This window comes from Salvelinus fontinalis, chromosome 29 (genome assembly GCF_029448725.1).
Source record: "Salvelinus fontinalis isolate EN_2023a chromosome 29, ASM2944872v1, whole genome shotgun sequence".
NCBI lineage: Eukaryota > Metazoa > Chordata > Actinopteri > Salmoniformes > Salmonidae > Salvelinus > Salvelinus fontinalis.
This window is the reverse complement of record NC_074693.1, coordinates 3,815,653-3,838,130: the sequence shown is the minus strand read 5'-3', so window position 1 is coordinate 3,838,130 and position 22,478 is coordinate 3,815,653. Positions and strand designations below refer to the sequence as shown.

The 22,478-nt window shown below is 35.7% G+C and overlaps 1 protein-coding gene across 1 annotated transcript in view; it reads left to right on the top strand.

Moving 5' to 3' along the window:
- Nucleotides 1-937: 937 nt before the first annotated feature.
- si:ch211-274f20.2 (calnexin) overlaps nucleotides 938-22,478 on the top strand; it is a 55,646-nt gene continuing 34,105 nt past the window's right edge. Inside the window, exons 1-4 of the mRNA XM_055888082.1 lie at nucleotides 938-1,134; nucleotides 1,466-1,527; nucleotides 9,036-9,109; nucleotides 14,618-14,676. Coding sequence (XP_055744057.1) covers nucleotides 1,468-1,527; nucleotides 9,036-9,109; nucleotides 14,618-14,676 — 193 coding nt within the window. The 5' untranslated portion in view covers nucleotides 938-1,134; nucleotides 1,466-1,467. The remainder of the gene's footprint in view (nucleotides 1,135-1,465; nucleotides 1,528-9,035; nucleotides 9,110-14,617; nucleotides 14,677-22,478) is intronic.

The window sequence follows — 22,478 nt, the reverse complement described above, 5'->3', positions numbered from 1 at the left end:
TACATCACTAAATAATGATGACCAACACAGATTAAACTAGATTTACATCACTAAATAATGATGACCAACACAGATTAAACTAGATTTACATCACTAAATAATGATGACCAACACAGATTAAACTGGATTTACATCACTAAATAATAATGACCAACACAGATGAAACTAGATTTACATCACTAAATAATGATGACCAACACAGATTAAACTAGATTTACATCACTAAATAATAATGACCAACACAGATTAAACTAGATTTACATCACTAAATAATGATGACCAACACAGATTAAACTAGATTTACATCACTAAATAATGATGACCAACACAGATGAAACTGGATTTACATCACTAAATAATGATGACCAACACAGATTAAACTAGATTTACATCACTAAATAATGATGACCAACACAGATGAAACTAGATTTACATCACTAAATAATAATGACCAACACAGATTAAACTGGATTTACATCACTAAATAATGATGACCAACACAGATTAAACTGGATTTACATCACTAAATAATGATGACCAACACAGATGAAACTAGATTTACATCACTAAATAATGATGACCAACACAGATTAAACTAGATTTACATCACTAAATAATGATGACCAACACAGATTAAACTGGATTTACATCACTAAATAATGATGACCAACACAGATTAAACTAGATTTACATCACTAAATAATGATGACCAACACAGATTAAACTGGATTTACATCACTAAATAATGATGACCAACACAGATTAAACTAGATTTACATCACTAAATAATGATGACCAACACAGATTAAACTGGATTTACATCACTAAATAATGATGACCAACACAGATTAAACTGGATTTACATCACTAAATAATGATGACCAACACAGATTAAACTAGATTTACATCACTAAATAATGATGACCAACACAGATGAAACTGCAGTACTTGATGTCAATCCCACAGTGCATTGCTGCTATTAATGCCTTAGTGAAGTAATGGTGACTAAGCTCCTTGGTTGCTAAGAGATGGCTGACTGAAGAGGGGTCAGAGTCCAGCTGTAATTACCATGAACACATTGAGGAAGTCTGCTTCACACCGAGCCCCCTGTCTCTGAGCACCTCGTCTGACCAGGTAAACACTCACAACTATTATAAATATGTTTTTTTTACCAAAGTGGTGACTACGTATTGTATCTTGTTGGAGTGGCGGTGTTTGTAGGTTATAGGACTCTGTTGTGTTGATACAGTATCTGTTATCTAGTAGCTAGCGACGTAACCCTTGACGAGAGTGAAACATGGTTATGTATTGTGTGTGTGTGTGTGTGTGTGTGTGTGTGTGTGTGTGTGTGTGTGTGTGTGTGTGTGTGTGTGTGTGTGTGTGTGTGTGTGTGTGTGTGTGTGTGTGTGTGTGTGTGTGTGTGTGTGTGTGTGTGTGTGTGTGTGTGTGTGTGATGTGACAACAGACATGATGTTCGGCCGCCTGCTGCTTGCCTGTGTGATTTTAACCCCGGCGGATCCAGTTCAGGTCAGGTTCTGCTGATATCATTCATACTAGATATAGGACCTGGATTACTACCATTCATACTAGATATAGGACCTGGATTACTACCATTCATACTAGATATAGGACCTGGATTACTACCATTCATACTAGATATAGGATTACTACCATTCATACTAGATATAGGATTACTACCATTCATACTAGATATAGGATTACTACCATTCATACTAGATATAGGACCTGGATTACTACCATTCATACTAGATATAGGATTACTACCATTCATACTAGATATAGGACCTGGATTACTACCATTCATACTAGATATAGGATTACTACCATTCATACTAGATATAGGACCTGGATTACTACCATTCATACTAGATATAGGATTACTACCATTCATACTAGATATAGGACCTGGATTACTACCATTCATACTAGATATAGGATTACTACCATTCATATTAGATATATGACCTGGATTACTACCATTCATACTAGATATAGGATTACTACCATTCATACTAGATATAGGACCTGGATTACTACCATTCATACTAGATATAGGATTACTACCATTCATATTAGATATATGACCTGGATTACTACCATTCAAACTAGATATAGGACCTGGATTACTACCATTCATACTAGATATAGGACCTGGATTACTATCATTCATACTAGATATATGACCTGGATTACTACCATTCATACTAGATATAGGACCTGGATTACTACCATTCATACTAGATATAGGACCTGGATTACTACCATTTATACTAGATATAGGACCTGGATTACTACCATTCATACTAGATATAGGACCTGGATTACTACCATTCATACTAGATATAGGACCTGGATTACTACCATTCATACTAGATATAGGATTACTATCATTCATACTAGATATATGACCTGGATTACTACCATTCATACTAGATATAGGATTACTATCATTCATACTAGATATATGACCTGGATTACTACCATTCATACTAGATATAGGACCTGGATTACTACCATTCATACTAGATATAGGATTACTACCATTCATACTAGATATAGGATTACTATCATTCATACTAGATATAGGATTACAACCATTCATACTAGATATAGGACCTGGATTACTACCATTCATACTAGATATATGACCTGGATTACTATCATTCATACTAGATATAGGACTTGGATTACTACCATTCATACTATATATAGGACCTGGATTACTACCATTCATACTAGATATAGGATTACTATCATTCATACTAGATATATGACCTGGATTACTACCATTCATACTAGATATAGGACCTGGATTACTACCATTCATACTAGATATAGGACCTGGATTACTACCATTCATACTAGATATAGGACCTGGATTACCACCATTCATACTAGATATAGGACCTGGATTACTACCATTCATACTAGATATATGACCTGGATTACTACCATTCATACTAGATAAATGACCTGGATTACTACCATTCATACTAGATATAGGATTACTACCATTCATACTAGATATATGACCTGGATTACTACCATTCATACTAGATATAGGACCTGGATTACTACCATTCATACTAGATATAGGATTACTATCATTCATACTAGATATAGGACCTGGATTACTACCATTCATACTAGATATAGGATTACTATCATTCATACTAGATATAGGACCTGGATTACTACCATTCATACTAGATATTGGATTACTATCATTCATACTAGATATAGGACCTGGATTACTACCATTCATACTAGATATAGGACCTGGATTACTACCATTCATACTAGATATAGGATTACTATCATTCATACTAGATATATGACCTGGATTACTACCATTCATACTAGATATAGGATTACTATCATTCATACTAGATATATGACCTGGATTACTATCATTCATACTAGATATAGGACCTGGATTACTATCATTCATACTAGATATATGACCTGGATTACTACCATTCATACTAGATATATGACCTGGATTACTACCATTCATACTAGATATAGGACCTGGATTACTACCATTCATACTAGATATATGACCTGGATTACTACCATTCATACTAGATATAGGATTACTATCATTCATACTAGATAGAGGACCTGGATTACTACCATTCATACTAGATATAGGACCTGGATTACTATCATTCATACTAGATATATGACCTGGATTACTACCATTCATACTAGATATAGGACCTTGATTACTACCATTCATACTAGATATAGGACCTGGATTACTATCATTCATACTAGATATATGACCTGGATTACTATCATTCATACTAGATATAGGACCTGGATTACTACCATTCATACTAGATATAGGACCTGGATTACTACCATTCATACTAGATATAGGACCTGGATTACTACCATTCATACTAGATATAGGATTACTATCATTCATACTAGATATAGGATTACTACCATTCATACTAGATATAGGACCTGGATTACTACCATTCATACTAGATATAGGACCTGGATTACTACCATTCATACTAGATATATGACCTGGATTACTATCATTCATACTAGATATAGGATTACTATCATTCATACTAGATATAGGACCTGGATTACTACCATTCATACTAGATATATGACCTGGATTACTACCATTCATACTAGATATAGGACCTGGATTACTATCATTCATACTAGATGTATGACCTGGATTACTACCATTCATACTAGATATAGGATTACTATCATTCATACTAGATATAGGACCTGGATTACTATCATTCATACTAGATATAGACCTGGATTACTATCATTCATACTAGATATAGGACCTGGATTACTACCATTCATACTAGATATAGGACCTGGATTACTATCATTCATACTAGATATAGGATTACTACCATTCATACTAGATATAGGATTACTACCATTCATACTAGATATATGATTACTATCATTCATACTAGATATAGGACCTGGATTACTATCATTCATACTAGATATAGGATTACTACCATTCATACTAGATATAGGATTACTATCATTCATACTAGATATACGATTACTACCATTCATACTAGATATATGACCTGGATTACTATCATTCATACTAGATATAGGATTACTACCATTCATACTAGATATAGGACCTGGATTACTATCATTCATACTAGATATAGGATTACTACCATTCATACTAGATATAGGACCTGGATTACTATCATTCATACTAGATATAGGATTACTACCATTCATACTAGATATATGACCTGGATTACTATCATTCATACTAGATATAGGATTACTATCATTCATACTAGATATAGGACCTGGATTACTATCATTCATACTAGATATATGACCTGGATTACTATCATTCATACTAGATATAGGATTACTACTATTCATACTAGATATAGGATTACTACCATTCATACTAGATATAGGACCTGGATTACTATCATTCATACTAGATATATGACCTGGATTACTACCATTCATACTAGATATAGGATTACTACCATTCATACTAGATATAGGATTACTACCATTCATACTAGATATATGACCTGGATAACTATCATTCATACTAGATATATGACCTGGATTACTACCATTCATACTAGATATAGGATTACTATCATTCATACTAGATATATGACCTGGATTACTATCATTCATACTAGATATATGACCTGGATTACTACCATTCATACTAGATATAGGAATACTATCATTCATACTAGATATATGACCTGGATTACTACCATTCATACTAGATATATGACCTGGATTACTATAATTCATACTAGATATATGACCTGGATTACTACCATTCATACTAGATATAGGATTACTATCATTCATACTAGATATAGGACCTGGATTACTACCATTCATACTAGATATATGACCTGGATTACTACCATTCATACTAGATATATGACCTGGATTACTATCATTCATACTAGATATAGGACCTGGATTACTACCATTCATACTAGATATAGGATTACTACCATTCATACTAGATATAGACTTACTACCATTCATAGTAGAAATAGGACCTGGATTACTACCATTCATACTAGATATAGGACCTGGATTACTACCATTCATACTAGATATAGGACCTGGATTACTACCATTCATACTAGATATAGGACCTGGATTACTACCATTCATACTAGATATAGGACCTGGATTACTACCATTCATACTAGATATATGACCTGGATTACTACCATTCATACTAGATATAGGATTACTATCATTCATACTAGATATAGGACCTGGATTACTACCATTCATACTAGATATAGGACCTGGATTACTATCATTCATACTAGATGTATGACCTGGATTACTACCATTCATACTAGATATAGGATTACTATCATTCATACTAGATATAGGACCTGGATTACTATCATTCATACTAGATATAGGACCTGGATTACTACCATTCATACTAGATATAGGACCTGGATTACTATCATTCATACTAGATATATGACCTGGATTACTACCATTCATACTAGATATAGGATTACTACCATTCATACTAGATATATGACCTGGATTACTATCATTCATACTAGATATAGGATTACTATCATTCATACTAGATATAGGACCTGGATTACTATCATTCATACTAGATATAGGACCTGGATTACTACCATTCATACTAGATATAGGACCTGGATTACTACCATTCATACTAGATATAGGACCTGGATTACTATCATTCATACTAGATATAGGACCTGGATTACTACCATTCATACTAGATATAGGACCTGGATTACTACCATTCATACTAGATATATGACCTGGATTACTATCATTCATACTAGATATATGACCTGGATTACTATCATTCATACTAGATATAGGATTACTACCATTCATACTAGATATATGACCTGGATTACTATCATTCATACTAGATATAGGATTACTATCATTCATACTAGATATAGGATTACTACCATTCATACTAGATATAGGACCTGGATTACTACCATTAATACTAGATGTATGACCTGGATTACTACCATTCATACTAGATATAGTATTACTACCATTCATACTAGATATAGGACCTGGATTACTATCATTCATACTAGATATAGGACCTGGATTACTATCATTCATACTAGATATAGGATTACTACCATTCATACTAGATATAGGACCTGGATTACTATCATTCATACTAGATATAGGACCTGGATTACTACCATTCATACTAGATATAGGATTACTACCATTCATACTAGATATAGGACCTGGATTACTATCATTCATACTAGATATATGACCTTGATTACTACCATTCATACTAGATATAGGATTACTACCATTCATACTAGATATAGGATTACTACCATTCATACTAGATATATGACCTGGATTACTATCATTCATACTAGATATATGACCTGGATTACTACCATTCATACTAGATATAGGATTACTACCATTCATACTACATATATGACCTGGATTACTATAATTCATACTAGATATATGACCTGGATTACTACCATTATTACTAGATATAGGATTACTACCATTCATACTAGATATATGACCTGGATTACTACCATTCATACTAGATATAGGATTACTATCATTCATACTAGATATAGGACCTGGATTACTACCATTCATACTAGATATATGACCTGGATTTATATCATTCATACTAGATATAGGATTACTACCATTCATACTAGAAATAGGATTACTACCATTCATACTAGATATAGGACCTGGATTAATATCATTCATACTAGATATATGACCTGGATTACTACCATTCATACTAGATATATGACCTGGATTACTACCATTCATACTAGATATGACCTGGATTACTATCTTTCATACTAGATATAGGACCTGGATTACTACCATTCATACTAGATATAGGATTACTACCATTCATACTAGATATAGGCTTACTACCATTCATACTAGATATAGGACCTGGATTACTACCATTCATACTAGATATAGGACCTGGATTACTACCATTCATACTAGATATAGGACCTGGATTACTACCATTCATACTAGATATAGGACCTGGATTACTACCATTCATACTAGATATAGGATTACTACCATTCATACTAGATATAGGATTACTATCATTCATACTAGATATAGGATTACTACCATTCATACTAGATATAGGATTACTACCATTCATACTAGATATAGGATTACTACCATTCATACTAGATATAGGATTACTATCATTCATACTAGATGTAGGACCTGGATTACTACCATTCATACTAGATATAGGATTACTATCATTCATACTAGATGTAGGACCTGGATTACTATCATTCATACTAGATATAGGATTACTATCATTCATACTAGATGTAGGACCTGGATTACTACCATTCATACTAGATATAGGATTACTATCATTCATACTAGATATAGGACCTGGATTACTACCATTCATACTAGATATATGACCTGGATTTCTACCATTCATACTAGATATAGGATTACTATCATTCATACTAGAAATAGGATTACTACCATTCATACTAGATGTAGGACCTGGATTACTACCATTCATACTAGATATAGGACCTGGATTACTACCATTCATACTAGATATAGGATTACTACCATTCATACTAGATATATGACCTGGATTACTATCATTCATACTAGATATATGACATGGATTACTACCATTCATACTAGATATAGGATTACTACCATTCATACTAGATATATGACCTGGATTACTACCATTCATACTAGATACATGACCTGGATTACTACCACTCATACTAGATATAGGATTACTATCATTCATACTAGATATATGACCTGGATTACTACCATTCATACTAGATATAGGATTACTATCATTCATACTAGATATATGACCTGGATTACTACCATTCATACTAGATACATGACCTGGATTACTATCATTCATACTAGATATAGGACCTGGACTACTGTAATGTCTACTACATGTGCCATGATATAATAGTTATTGAGTGCTGTTCTACTGTCGGTGATTTATTAACTGATGTGACACTGACCTCTTTACTCTTTAACTACCCTGTTAACCTATAAACTGTTGTTTACCGCTCTCACTCTCTCCCTTCTTCTCTCTCTCTCTCTGTCTCTCTCTCTCTCTCTCTCTCTCTCTCTCTCTCTCTCTCTCTCTCTCTGTCTCTCTCTCTCTCCTTTCTCTCTCTCTCTCTGTCTCTGTCTCTCTCTCTGTCTCTCTCTCTCTCTCCTTTCTCTCTCTCTCTCTGTCTCTGTCACTCTCTCTGTCTCTTTCTGTCTCTCTCTCTAACTTCTCTCACTCTCTTCTCCCTCTCTCTCTGTCTCTGTCACTCTCTCTCTCTCTCTCTGTCTCTTCTTTCTCTCTCTCTCTCTCTCTCTCTCTCCCTTCTCTCTCTCTCTCTCACACACTCTATTCCCCTCTCTCTCTCCTCTATCTCTCTCTCTCTCCCTTTCAGGCTACCTACAGACTTTTTCAGGTTCCAGAAGAAGCACATTTTGCAGAGACGTTTGACTCAGATCCTCTAGACAGGTGAAATGATCTGTTGAAATCTGTATTCTACATTCACCATATAGTAATATCTTAGTAATTGTAGGTAGTAATAGTAGTTAGTAATAGTAATTCCTTGGTAATGGTAGTTAATAATAGTATTGTCTTGGTAATAGTAGTTAGTAATAGTAATATATTAGTAATAGTAGTTAGTAATAGTAATATGTATGTAATAGTAGTTAGTAATAGTAATATATTAGTAATAGTAGTTAGTAATAGTAATATATTAGTAATAGTAGTTAGTAATAGTAATATATTAGTAATAGTAGTTACTAATAGTAATACATTAGTAATAGTAGTTAGTAATAGTAATATATTAGTAATAGTAGTTAGTAACAGTAATATATTAGTAATAATAGTTAGTAATAGTAATATATTAGTAATAGTAGTTAGTAATAATAAGGTCTTAGTAATACTAGTTAGTGAAATAATGTTTTAGTAATGGTAGTTAGTAAAAGTAATGTTTTGGTATTAGTAGTTGGTAATGTTTAGTGATAGTAGTTAAGAATAGTGGTAATGTCTTAGTAATAGTAGTTAGTAATACTAGTTAGTAGTAGTAATATATTAGTAATAGTAGTTAGTAATAGTAATGGCTTAGTAATAGTAGTTAGTAATAGTAATGTATTAGTAATAGTAGTTAGTAATAGAAATATATTAGTAATAGTAGTTAGTAATAGTAATATATTAGTAATAGTCATATCTTGGTTATAGTAGTTAGTAATAGTAGTTAGTAATAGTATTGTCTTAGTAATAGTAGTTAGTAATAGTAGTTAGTAATAGTATTGTTTTAGTAATAGTAGTTAGTAATAGTCATATCTTGGTTATAGTAGTTAGTAATAGTAGTTAGTAATAGTATTGTTTTAGTAATAGTAGTTGGTAATAGTAATATATTTGTAATAGTAGTTAGTAAAAGTAGTTAGTAATAGTAATATATTAGTAATAGTAATGTATTAGTAATAGTATTTAGTAATAGTAATATATTAGTAATAGTAGTTAGTAATAGTAATGTATTAGTAATAGTAGTTAGTAATAGTAATGTATTAGTAATAGTAGTTAGTAATAGTAACGTATTAGTAATAGTAGTTAGTAATAGTAATGTATTAGTAATAGTAGTTAGTAATAGTAATATATTAGTAATAGTAGTGTATTAGTAATAGTATTTAGTAATAGTAATATATTAGTAATAGTATTTAGTAATAGTAATATATTAGTAATAGTAGTTAGTAATAGTAATATATTAGTAATAGTAGTTAGTAATAGTAATATATTAGTAATAGTAGTTAGTAATAGTAGTTAGTAATAGTAATATATTAGTAATATTAGTTAGTAATAGTAATATATTAGTAATAGTAGTTAGTAATAGTAGTTAGTAATAGTAATATATTAGTAATAGTAGTTAGTAATAGTAGTTAGTAATAGTAGTTAGTAATAGTAATATATTAGTAATAGTAGTTAGTAATAGTAGTTAGTAATAGTAATATATTAGTAATAGTAGTTAGTAATAGTAATATATTAGTAATAGTAGTTAGTAATAGTAGTTAGTAATAGTAATATATTAGTAATAGTAGTTAGTAATAGTAGTTAGTAATAGTAATATATTAGTAATAGTAGTTAGTAATAGTAATATATTAGTAATAGTAGTTAGTAATATATTAGTAATAGTAGTTAGTAATAGTAATATATTAGTAATAGTAGTTAGTAATAGTAATATATTAGTAGTAGTAGTTAGTAATAGTAGTTAGTAATAGTAATATATTAGTAATAGTAGTTAGTAATAGTAATATATTAGTAATAGTAGTTAGTAATAGTAGTTAGTAATAGTAATATATTAGTAATATTAGTTAGTAATAGTAATATATTAGTAATAGTAGTTAGTAATAGTAGTTAGTAATAGTAATATATTAGTAATAGTAGTTAGTAATAGTAGTTAGTAATAGTAGTTAGTAATAGTAATATATTAGTAATAGTAGTTAGTAATAGTAGTTAGTAATAGTAATATATTAGTAATAGTAGTTAGTAATAGTAATATATTAGTAATAGTAGTTAGTAATATATTAGTAATAGTATTGTCTTAGTAATAGTAGTTAGTAATAGTAATATATAGTAATAGTAGTTAGTAATAGTAATATATTAGTAATAGTAGTTAGTAATAGTATTGTCTTAGTAATAGTAGTTAGTAATAGTAATATATAGTAATAGTAGTTAGTAATAGTAATATCGTAGTATTAGTAGTTAGTAATAGTAGTTAGTAATAGTAGTTGGTAATAGTAATATATTAGTAATAGTAGTTAGTAATAATAATATATTGGTAATAGTAGTTAGTAATAGTAGTTAGTAATAGTAATATATTAGTAATAGTAGGTAGTAATAGTAATATATTAGTAATAGTAGGTAGTAATAGTAATATATTAGTAATAGTAGGTAGTAATAGTAATATATTAGTAATAGTAGTTAGTAATAATAATATATTGGTAATAGTAGGTAGTAATAGTAGTTAGTAATAATAATATATTGGTAATAGTAGTTAGTAATAGTAATATATTAGTAATAGTAGGTAGTAATAGTAATATATTAGTAATAGTAGTTAGTAATAATAATATATTGGTAATAGTAGGTAGTAATAGTAATATATTAGTAATAGTAGTTAGTAATAATAATATATTGGTAATAGTAGGTAGTAATAGTAGTTAGTAATAATAATATATTGGTAATAGTAGTTAGTAATAGTAGTTAGTAATAGTAATATATTGGTAATAGTAGTTAGTATTAGTAGTTAGTAATAATAATATATTGGTAATAGTAGTTAGTAATAGTAGTTAGTAATAGTAATATATTGGTAATAGTAGTTAGTAATAGTAGTTAGTAATAGTAATATATTGGTAATAGTAGTTAGTATTAGTAGTTAGTAATATAATTGTCTTAGTAACAGTAGTTAGTACTGGTAATGTCTTAGAATCAGTCATTAGTAATTGTAATTCCTTGGTAATAGTAGTTAGTAATAGTAATATATTAGTAATAGTAGGTAGTAATAGTAATATATTAGTAATAGTAGTTAGTAATAATAATATATTAGTAATAGTAGGTAGTAATAGTAGTTAGTAATAATAATATATTGGTAATAGTAGTTAGTAATAGTAGTTAGTAATAGTAATATATTGGTAATAGTAGTTAGTATTAGTAGTTAGTAATAATAATATATTGGTAATAGTAGTTAGTAATAGTAGTTAGTAATAGTAATATATTGGTAATAGTAGTTAGTAATAGTAGTTAGTAATAGTAATATATTGGTAATAGTAGTTAGTATTAGTAGTTAGTAATATAATTGTCTTAGTAACAGTAGTTAGTACTGGTAATGTCTTAGAATCAGTCATTAGTAATTGTAATTCCTTGGTAATAGTAGTTAGTAATAGTAATATATTAGTAATAGTAGGTAGTAATAGTAATATATTAGTAATAGTAGTTAGTAATAATAATATATTAGTAATAGTAGTTAGTAATAATAATATATTGGTAATAGTAGTTAGTAATAGTAATATATTAGTAATAGTAGTTAGTAATAGTAATATATTGGTAATAGTAGTTAGTATTAGTAGTTAGTAATATAATTGTCTTAGTAACAGTAGTTAGTACTGGTAATGTCTTAGAATCAGTCATTAGTAATTGTAATTCCTTGGTAATAGTAGTTAGTAATAGTAATATATTAGTAATAGTAGTTAGTAATAGTAATATATTAGTAATAGTAGTTAGTAATAGTAATATATTAGTAATAGTAGTTAGTAATAGTAATATATTAGTAATAGTAGTTAGTAATAGTAATATATTAGTAATAGTAGATAGTAATAGTAATATATTAGTAATAGTAGTTAGTAATAGTAATGTCACAGTAATAGTAGATAGTAATAGTAATATCACAGTAATAGTAGTTAGTAATAGTAATATATTAGTAATAGTAGATAGTAATAGTAATATCAATCAATCAATCAATCAATTTTATTTTATATAGCCCTTCGTACATCAGATAATATCTCGAAGTGCTGTACAGAAACCCAGCCTAAAACGCCAAACAGCTAGAATGCAGGTGTAGAAGCACGGTGGCTAGGAAAAACTCCCTAGAAAGGCCAAAACCTAGGAAGAAACCTAGAGAGGAACCAGGCTATGAGGGGTGGCCAGTCCTCTTCTGGCTGTGCCGGGTGGAGATTATAACAGAACTATGCCAAGATGTTCAAAAATGTTCATAAGTGACAAGCATGGTCAAATAATAATCATGAATAATTTTCAGTTGGCTTTTCATAGCTGATCATTAAGAGTTGAAAAACAACAGGTCTGGGACAGGTGGCGGTTCCATAACCGCAGGCAGAACAGCTGAAACTGGAATAGCAGCAAGGCCAGGCGGACTGGGGACAGCAAGGAATCACCACGGGCGGCAGTCCCGACGCATGGTCCTAGGGCCCAGGTCCTCCGAGAGAAAGAAAGAGAGAAGGAGAAAATTAGAGAGAGCCAAGATTTTCAAAATGTTCATAAATGACAAGCATGGTCAAATAATAATCAGGAATAAATCTCAGTTGGCTTTTCATAGCCGATCATTAAGAGTTGAAAACAGCAGGTCTGGGACAGGTAGGGGTTCCATAACCGCAGGCAGAAGAGTTGAAACTGGAAACTAGATAATATCACAGTAATAGTAGATAGTAATAATAGTGTCTTAGTAATAGTAGTTAGTAATAGTAATATATTAGTAATAGTAGATAGTAATAGTAAAATATTAGTAATAGTAGATAGTAATAGTAATATATTAGTAATAGTAGATAGTAATAGTAATATATTAGTAATAGTAGATAGTAATAGTAATGTCACAGTAATTGTAGTTAGTAATAGTAATATCACAGTAATAGTAGATAGTAATAGTAATATCACAGTAATAGTAGTTAGTAATAGTAATGTCACAGTAATAGTAGTTAGTAATAGTAATATCACAGTAATAGTAGATAGTAATAGTAATATCACAGTAATAATAGTTGGTAATAGTAATGTCACAGTAATAGTAGTTAGTAATAGTAATATCACAGTAATAGTAGATAGTAATAGTAATAGTAATATAATTGTCTTAGTAATACTAATATATTAGTAATAGTAGTTAGTAATAGTAATATATTAGTAATAGTAGATAGTAATAGTAAAATATTAGTAATAGTAGATAGTAATAGTAATATCACAGTAATAGTAGTTAGTAATAGTAGTTAGTAATAGTAATATATTAGTAATAGTAGATAGTAATAGTAATATCACAGTAATAGTAGTTAGTAATAGTAATATATTAGTAATAGTAGATAGTAATAGTAATATCACAGTAATAGTAGATAGTAATAGTAATATATTAGTAATAGTAGTTAGTAATAGCAATATCTTAGCAATAGTAGTTAGAATTAGTAGTTAGTAATATTATTGTCTTAGTAATAATAGTATCAGTAAGACAATGTGTCATGTGTTTTACAGGAGATGGGTCCAGTCCAAGGCTGTGAAAGAGACAAATGCTGAGGCTCTCAAATATGATGGTATGTAGAATGCACTGTGACAGTTTGATGATAGGTAGACAGAGTACTGGCAGTATGATGGGAGGTAGACAGAGTACTGACAGTATGATGGGAGGTAAACAGAGTACTGACAGTATGATGGGAGGTATACAGAGTACTGACAGTGTGATGGGAGGTAGACAGAGTACTGGCAGTATGATGGGAGGTAGACAGAGTACTGACAGTATGATGGGAGGTAGACTGAGTACTGACAGTATGATGGGAGGTAGACTGAGTACTGACAGTATGATGGGAGGTAGACTGAGTACTGACAGTATGATGGGAGGTAGACTGAGTACTGACAGTATGATGGGAGGTAGACTGAGTACTGACAGTATGATGGGAGGTAGACTGAGTACTGACAGTATGATGGGAGGTAGACTGAGTACTGACAGTATGATGGGAGGTAGACAGAGTACTGACAGTATGATGGGAGGTAGACAGAGTACTGACAGTATGATGGGAGGTAGACAGAGTACTGACAGTATGATGGGAGGTAGACAGAGTACTGACAGTATGATGGGAGGTAGACTACACTATGACAGTATGATGGGAGGTAGACTGAGTACTGACAGTATGATGGGAGGTAGACTACACTATGACAGTATGATGGGAGGTAGACTACACTATGACAGTATGATGGGAGGTAGACTGAGTACTGACAGTATGATGGGAGGTAGACAGAGTACTGGCAGTATGAGGGGAGGTAGACAGAGTACTGACAGTATGATGGGAGGTAGACTACACTATGACAGTATGATGGGAGGTAGACTACACTATGACAGTATGATGGGAGGTAGACTGAGTACTGACAGTATGATGGGAGGTAGACAGAGTACTGCCAGTATGATGGGAGGTAGACAGAGAACTGACAGTATGATGGGTGGTAGACAGAGTACTGACAGTATGATGGGAGGTAGACTGCACTATGACAGTATGATGGGAGGTAGACTGAGTACTGACAGTATGATGGGAGGTAGACAGAGTACTGACAGTATGATGGGAGGTAGACTGAGTGCTGACAGTATGATGGGAGGTAGACAGAGTACTGACAGTATGATGGGAGGTAGACAGAGTACTGACAGTATGATGGGAGGTAGACAGAGTACTGACAGTATGATGGGAGGTAGACTACACTATGCCAGTATGATGGGAGGTAGACCGAGTACTGACAGTATGATGGGAGGTAGACAGAGTACTGACAGTATGATGGGAGGTAGACTACACTATGACAGTATAATGGGTGGTAGACCGAGTACTGACAGTATGATGGGAGGTAGACAGAGTACTGACAGTATGATGGGAGGTAGACAGAGTACTGACAGTATGATGGGAGGTAGACAGAGTACTGACAGTATGATGGGAGGTAGACTGAGTACTGACAGTATGATGGGAGGTAGACTGAGTACTGACAGTATGATGGGAGGTAGACTACACTATGACAGTATGATGGGAGGTAGACAGAGTACTGACGGGAGGTAGACAGAGTACTGACGGGAGGTAGACTGAGTACTGACAGTATGATGGGAGGTAGACTGAGTACTGACAGTGTGATGGGAGGTAGACAGAGTACTGACAGTGTGATGGGAGGTAGACAGAGTACTGACAGTATGATGGGAGGTAGACAGAGTACTGACAGTGTGATGGGAGGTAGACTACACTATGATGGTATGATGGGAGGTAGACTGAGTACTGCCAGTATGATGGGAGGTAGACAGAGTACTGACAGTGTGATGGGAGGTAGACTACACTATGACAGTATGATGGGAGGTAGACTACACTATGACAGTATGATGGGAGGTAGACTGAGTACTGACAGTATGATGGGAGGTAGACAGAGTACTGGCAGTATGATGGGAGGTAGACAGAGTACTGACAGTATGATGGGAGGCAGACAGAGTACTGACAGTATGATGGGAGGTAGACAGAGAACTGACAGTATGATGGGTGGTAGACAGAGTACTGACAGTATGATGGGAGGTAGACTACACTATGACAGTATGATGGGAGGTAGACTGAGTACTGACAGTATGATGGGAGGTAGACAGAGTACTGACAGTATGATGGGAGGTAGACTACACTATGACAGTATGATGGGAGGTAGACAGAGTACTGACAGTATGATGGGAGGTAGACTGAGTACTGACAGTATGATGGGAGGTAGACAGAGTACTGACAGTATGATGGGAGGTAGACAGAGTACTGACAGTATGATGGGAGGTAGACAGAGTACTGACAGTATGATGGGAGGTAGACAGAGTACTGACAGTATGATGGGAGGTAGACAGAGTACTGACAGTATGATGGGAGGTAGACTACACTATGACAGTATGATGGGAGGTAGACAGAGTACTGACAGTATGATGGGAGGTAGACTACACTATGACAGTATGATGGGAGGTAGACAGAGTACTGACAGTATGATGGGAGGTAGACTACACTATGATGGTATGATGGGAGGTAGACTGAGTACTGCCAGTATGATGGGAGGTAGACAGAGTACTGACAGTGTGATGGGAGGTAGACTACACTATGCCAGTATGATGGGAGGTAGACTGAGTACTGACAGTATGATGGGAGGTAGACAGATTACTGACAGTATGATGGGAGGTAGACAGAGTACTGACAGTATGGTGGGAGGTAGACAGAGTACTGACAGTATGATGGGAGGTAGACTGAGTACTGACAGTATGATGGGAGGTAGACAGAGTACTGACAGTATGATGGGAGGTAGACTACACTATGACAGTATGATGGGAGGTAGACAGAGTACTGACGGGAGGTAGACTGAGTACTGACAGTATGATGGGAGGTAGACTGAGTACTGACAGTGTGATGGGAGGTAGACAGAGTACTGACAGTATGATGGGAGGTAGACTACACTATGACAGTATGATGGGAGGTAGACTACACTATGACAGTATGATGGGAGGTAGACTGAGTACTGACAGTATGATGGGAGGTAGACAGAGTACTGACAGTATGATGGGAGGTAGACTGAGTACTGACAGTATGATGGGAGGTAGACAGAGTACTGACAGTATGATGGGAGGTAGACTGAGTACTGACAGTATGATGGGAGGTAGACAGAGTACTGACAGTATGATGGGAGGTAGACTACACTATGACAGTATGATGGGAGGTAGACTACACTATGACAGTATGATGGGAGGTAGACTGAGTACTGACAGTATGATGGGAGGTAGACAGAGTACTGACAGTATGATGGGAGGTAGACTGAGTACTGACAGTATGATGGGAGGTAGACTACACTATGACAGTATGATGGGAGGTAGACAGAGTACTGACAGTATGATGGGAGGTAGACAGAGTACTGACAGTATGATGGGAGGTAGACAGAGTACTGGCAGTATGATGGGAGGTAGACTGAGTACTGACAGTATGATGGGAGGTAGACTACACTATGCCAGTATGATGGGAGGTATACAGAATACTGACAGTATGATGGGAGTAGACAGAGTACTGACAGTATGATGGGAGGTAGACTGAGTACTGACAGTATGATGGGAGGTAGACAGAGTACTGACAGTATGATGGGAGGTAGACTGAGTACTGACAGTATGATGGGAGGTAGACTACACTATGCCAGTATGATGGGAGGTATACAGAGTACTGACAGTATGATGGGAGGTAGACTACACTATGCCAGTATGATGGGAGGTATACAGAGTACTGACAGTATGATGGGAGGTAGATTACACTATGCCAGTATGATGGGAGGTAGACTACACTATGCCAGTATGATGGGAGGTATACAGAGTACTGACAGTATGATGGGAAGTAGACTACACTATGCCAGTATGATGGGAGGTATACAGAGTACTGGCAGTATGATGGGAGGTAGACAGAGTACTGCCAGTATGATGGGAGGTAGACAGAGTACTGACAGTGTGATGGGAGGTAGACTACACTATGACAGTATGATGGGAGGTAGACTGAGTACTGACAATATGATGGGAGGTAGACAGAGTACTGACAGTATGATGGGAGGTAGACTACACTATGACAGTATGATGGGAGGTAGACAGAGTACTGACGGGAGGTAGACTGAGTACTGACAGTATGATGGGAGGTAGACAGAGTACTGACAGTATGATGGGAGGTAGACTGAGTACTGACAGTGTGATGGGAGGTAGACAGAGTACTGACAGTATGATGGGAGGTAGACAGAGTACTGACAGTATGATGGGAGGTAGACAGAGTACTGACAGTATGATGGGAGGTAGACAGAGTACTGACAGTATGATGGGAGGTAGACTACACTATGCCAGTATGATGGGAGGTAGACAGAGTACTGACAGTATGATGAGAGGTAGACAGAGTACTGACAGTGTGATGGGAGGTAGACAGAGTACTGACAGTGTGATGGGAGGTAGACTGAGTACTGGCAGTATGGTGGGAGGTGGACAGAATACTGACAGTATGATGGGAGGTAGACTGAGTACTGACAGTATGATGGGAGGTAGACAGAGTACTGACAGTATGATGGGAGGTATACAGAGTACTGACAGCATGATGGGTGGTAGAAAGAGTACTGACAGTGTGATGGGAGGTAGACTACACTATGACAGTATGATGGGAGGTAGACTGAGTACTGACAGTATGATGGGAGGTAGACAGAGTACTGACAGTATGATGGGAGGTAGACTGAGTACTGACAGTATGATGGGAGGTAGACAGAGTACTGACAGTATGATGGGAGGTAGACTACACTATGACAGTATGATGGGAGGTAGACAGAGTACTGACGGGAGGTAGACTGAGTACTGACAGTATGATGGGAGGTAGACAGAGTACTGACAGTATGATGGGAGGTAGACTGAGTACTGACAGTGTGATGGGAGGTAGACAGAGTACTGACAGTATGATTGGAGGTAGACAGAGTACTGACAGTATGATGGGAGGTAGACTACACTATGCCAGTATGATGGGAGGTATACAGAGTACTGACAGTATGATGGGAAGTAGACTACACTATGCCAGTATGATGGGAGGTATACAGAGTACTGGCAGTATGATGGGAGGTAGACAGAGTACTGCCAGTATGATGGGAGGTAGACAGAGTACTGACAGTGTGATGGGAGGTAGACTACACTATGACAGTATGATGGGAGGTAGACTGAGTACTGACAATATGATGGGAGGTAGACAGAGTACTGACAGTATGATGGGAGGTAGACTGAGTACTGACAGTATGATGGGAGGTAGACAGAGTACTGACAGTATGATGGGAGGTAGACTACACTATGACAGTATGATGGGAGGTAGACAGAGTACTGACGGGAGGTAGACTGAGTACTGACAGTATGATGGGAGGTAGACAGAGTACTGACAGTATGATGGGAGGTAGACTGAGTACTGACAGTGTGATGGGAGGTAGACAGAGTACTGACAGTATGATGGGAGGTAGACAGAGTACTGACAGTATGATGGGAGGTAGACAGAGTACTGACAGTATGATGGGAGGTAGACAGAGTACTGACAGTATGATGGGAGGTAGACTACACTATGCCAGTATGATGGGAGGTAGACAGAGTACTGACAGTATGATGGGAGGTAGACAGAGTACTGACAGTGTGATGGGAGGTAGACAGAGTACTGACAGTGTGATGGGAGGTAGACTGAGTACTGGCAGTATGGTGGGAGGTAGACAGAATACTGACAGTATGATGGGAGGTAGACTGAGTACTGACAGTATGATGGGAGGTAGACAGAGTACTGACAGTATGATGGGAGGTATACAGAGTACTGACAGTATGATGGGTGGTAGACAGAGTACTGACAGTGTGATGGGAGGTAGACTACACTATGACAGTATGATGGGAGGTAGACTGAGTACTGACAGTATGATGGGAGGTAGACAGAGTACTGACAGTATGATGGGAGGTAGACTGAGTACTGACAGTATGATGGGAGGTAGACAGAGTACTGACAGTATGATGGGAGGTAGACTACACTATGACAGTATGATGGGAGGTAGACAGAGTACTGACGGGAGGTAGACTGAGTACTGACAGTATGATGGGAGGTAGACAGAGTACTGACAGTATGATGGGAGGTAGACTGAGTACTGACAGTGTGATGGGAGGTAGACAGAGTACTGACAGTATGATTGGAGGTAGACAGAGTACTGACAGTATGTTGGGAGGTAGACAGAGTACTGACAGTATGATGGGAGGTAGACAGAGTACTGACAGTATGATGGGAGGTAGACTATACTATGCCAGTATGATGGGAGGTAGACAGAGTACTGACAGTATGATGGGAGGTAGACAGAGTACTGACAGTGTGATGGGAGGTAGACAGAGTACTGACAGTGTGATGGGAGGTAGACTGAGTACTGGCAGTATGGTGGGAGGTAGACAGAATACTGACAGTATGATGGGAGGTAGACTGAGTACTGACAGTATGATGGGAGGTAGACAGAGTACTGACAGTATGATGGGAGGTATACAGAGTACTGACAGTATGATGGGTGGTAGACAGAGTACTGACAGTATGATGGGAGGTAGACAGAGTACTGACAGTATGATGGGAGGTAGACAGAGTACTGACAGTATGATGGGAGGTAGACAGAGTACTGACAGTATGATGGGAGGTAGACAGAGTACTGGCAGTATGATGGGAGGTAGACAGAGTACTGACAGTATGATGGGAGGTAGACAGAGTACTGACAGTGTGATGGGAGGTAGACTACACTATGCCAGTATGATGGGAGGTATACAGAATACTGACAGTATGATGGGAGGTAGACAGAGTACTGACAGTATGATGGGAGGTAGACAGAGTACTGACAGTATGATGGGAGGTAGACAGAGTACTGACAGTATGATGGGAGGTAGACTGAGTACTGACAGTATGATGGGAGGTAGACAGAGTACTGACAGTATGATGGGAGGTATACAGAGTACTGACAGTATGATGGGTGGTAGACAGAGTACTGACAGTGTGATGGGAGGTAGACTACACTATGACAGTATGATGGGAGGTAGACTGAGTACTGACAGTATGATGGGAGGTAGACAGAGTACTGACAGTATGATGGGAGGTAGACTGAGTACTGACAGTATGATGGGAGGTAGACAGAGTACTGACAGTATGATGGGAGGTAGACTACACTATGACAGTATGATGGGAGGTAGACAGAGTACTGACGGGAGGTAGACTGAGTACTCACAGTATGATGGGAGGTAGACAGAGTACTGACAGTATGATGGGAGGTAGACTGAGTACTGACAGTGTGATGGGAGGTAGACAGAGTACTGACAGTATGATGGGAGGTAGACAGAGTACTGACAGTATGATGGGAGGTAGACAGAGTACTGACAGTATGATGGGAGGTAGACTACACTATGCCAGTATGATGGGAGGTAGACAGAGTACTGACAGTATGATGGGAGGTAGACAGAGTACTGACAGTGTGATGGGAGGTAGACAGAGTACTGACAGTGTGATGGGAGGTAGACTGAGTACTGGCAGTATGGTGGGAGGTAGACAGAATACTGACAGTATGATGGGAGGTAGACTGAGTACTGACAGTATGATGGGAGGTAGACAGAGTACTGACAGTATGATGGGAGGTATACAGAGTACTGACAGTATGATGGGTGGTAGACAGAGTACTGACAGTATGATGGGAGGTAGACAGAGTACTGACAGTATGATGGGATGTAGACAGAGTACTGACAGTATGATGGGAGGTAGACAGAGTACTGACAGTATGATGGGAGGTAGACAGAGTACTGACAGTGTGATGGGAGGTA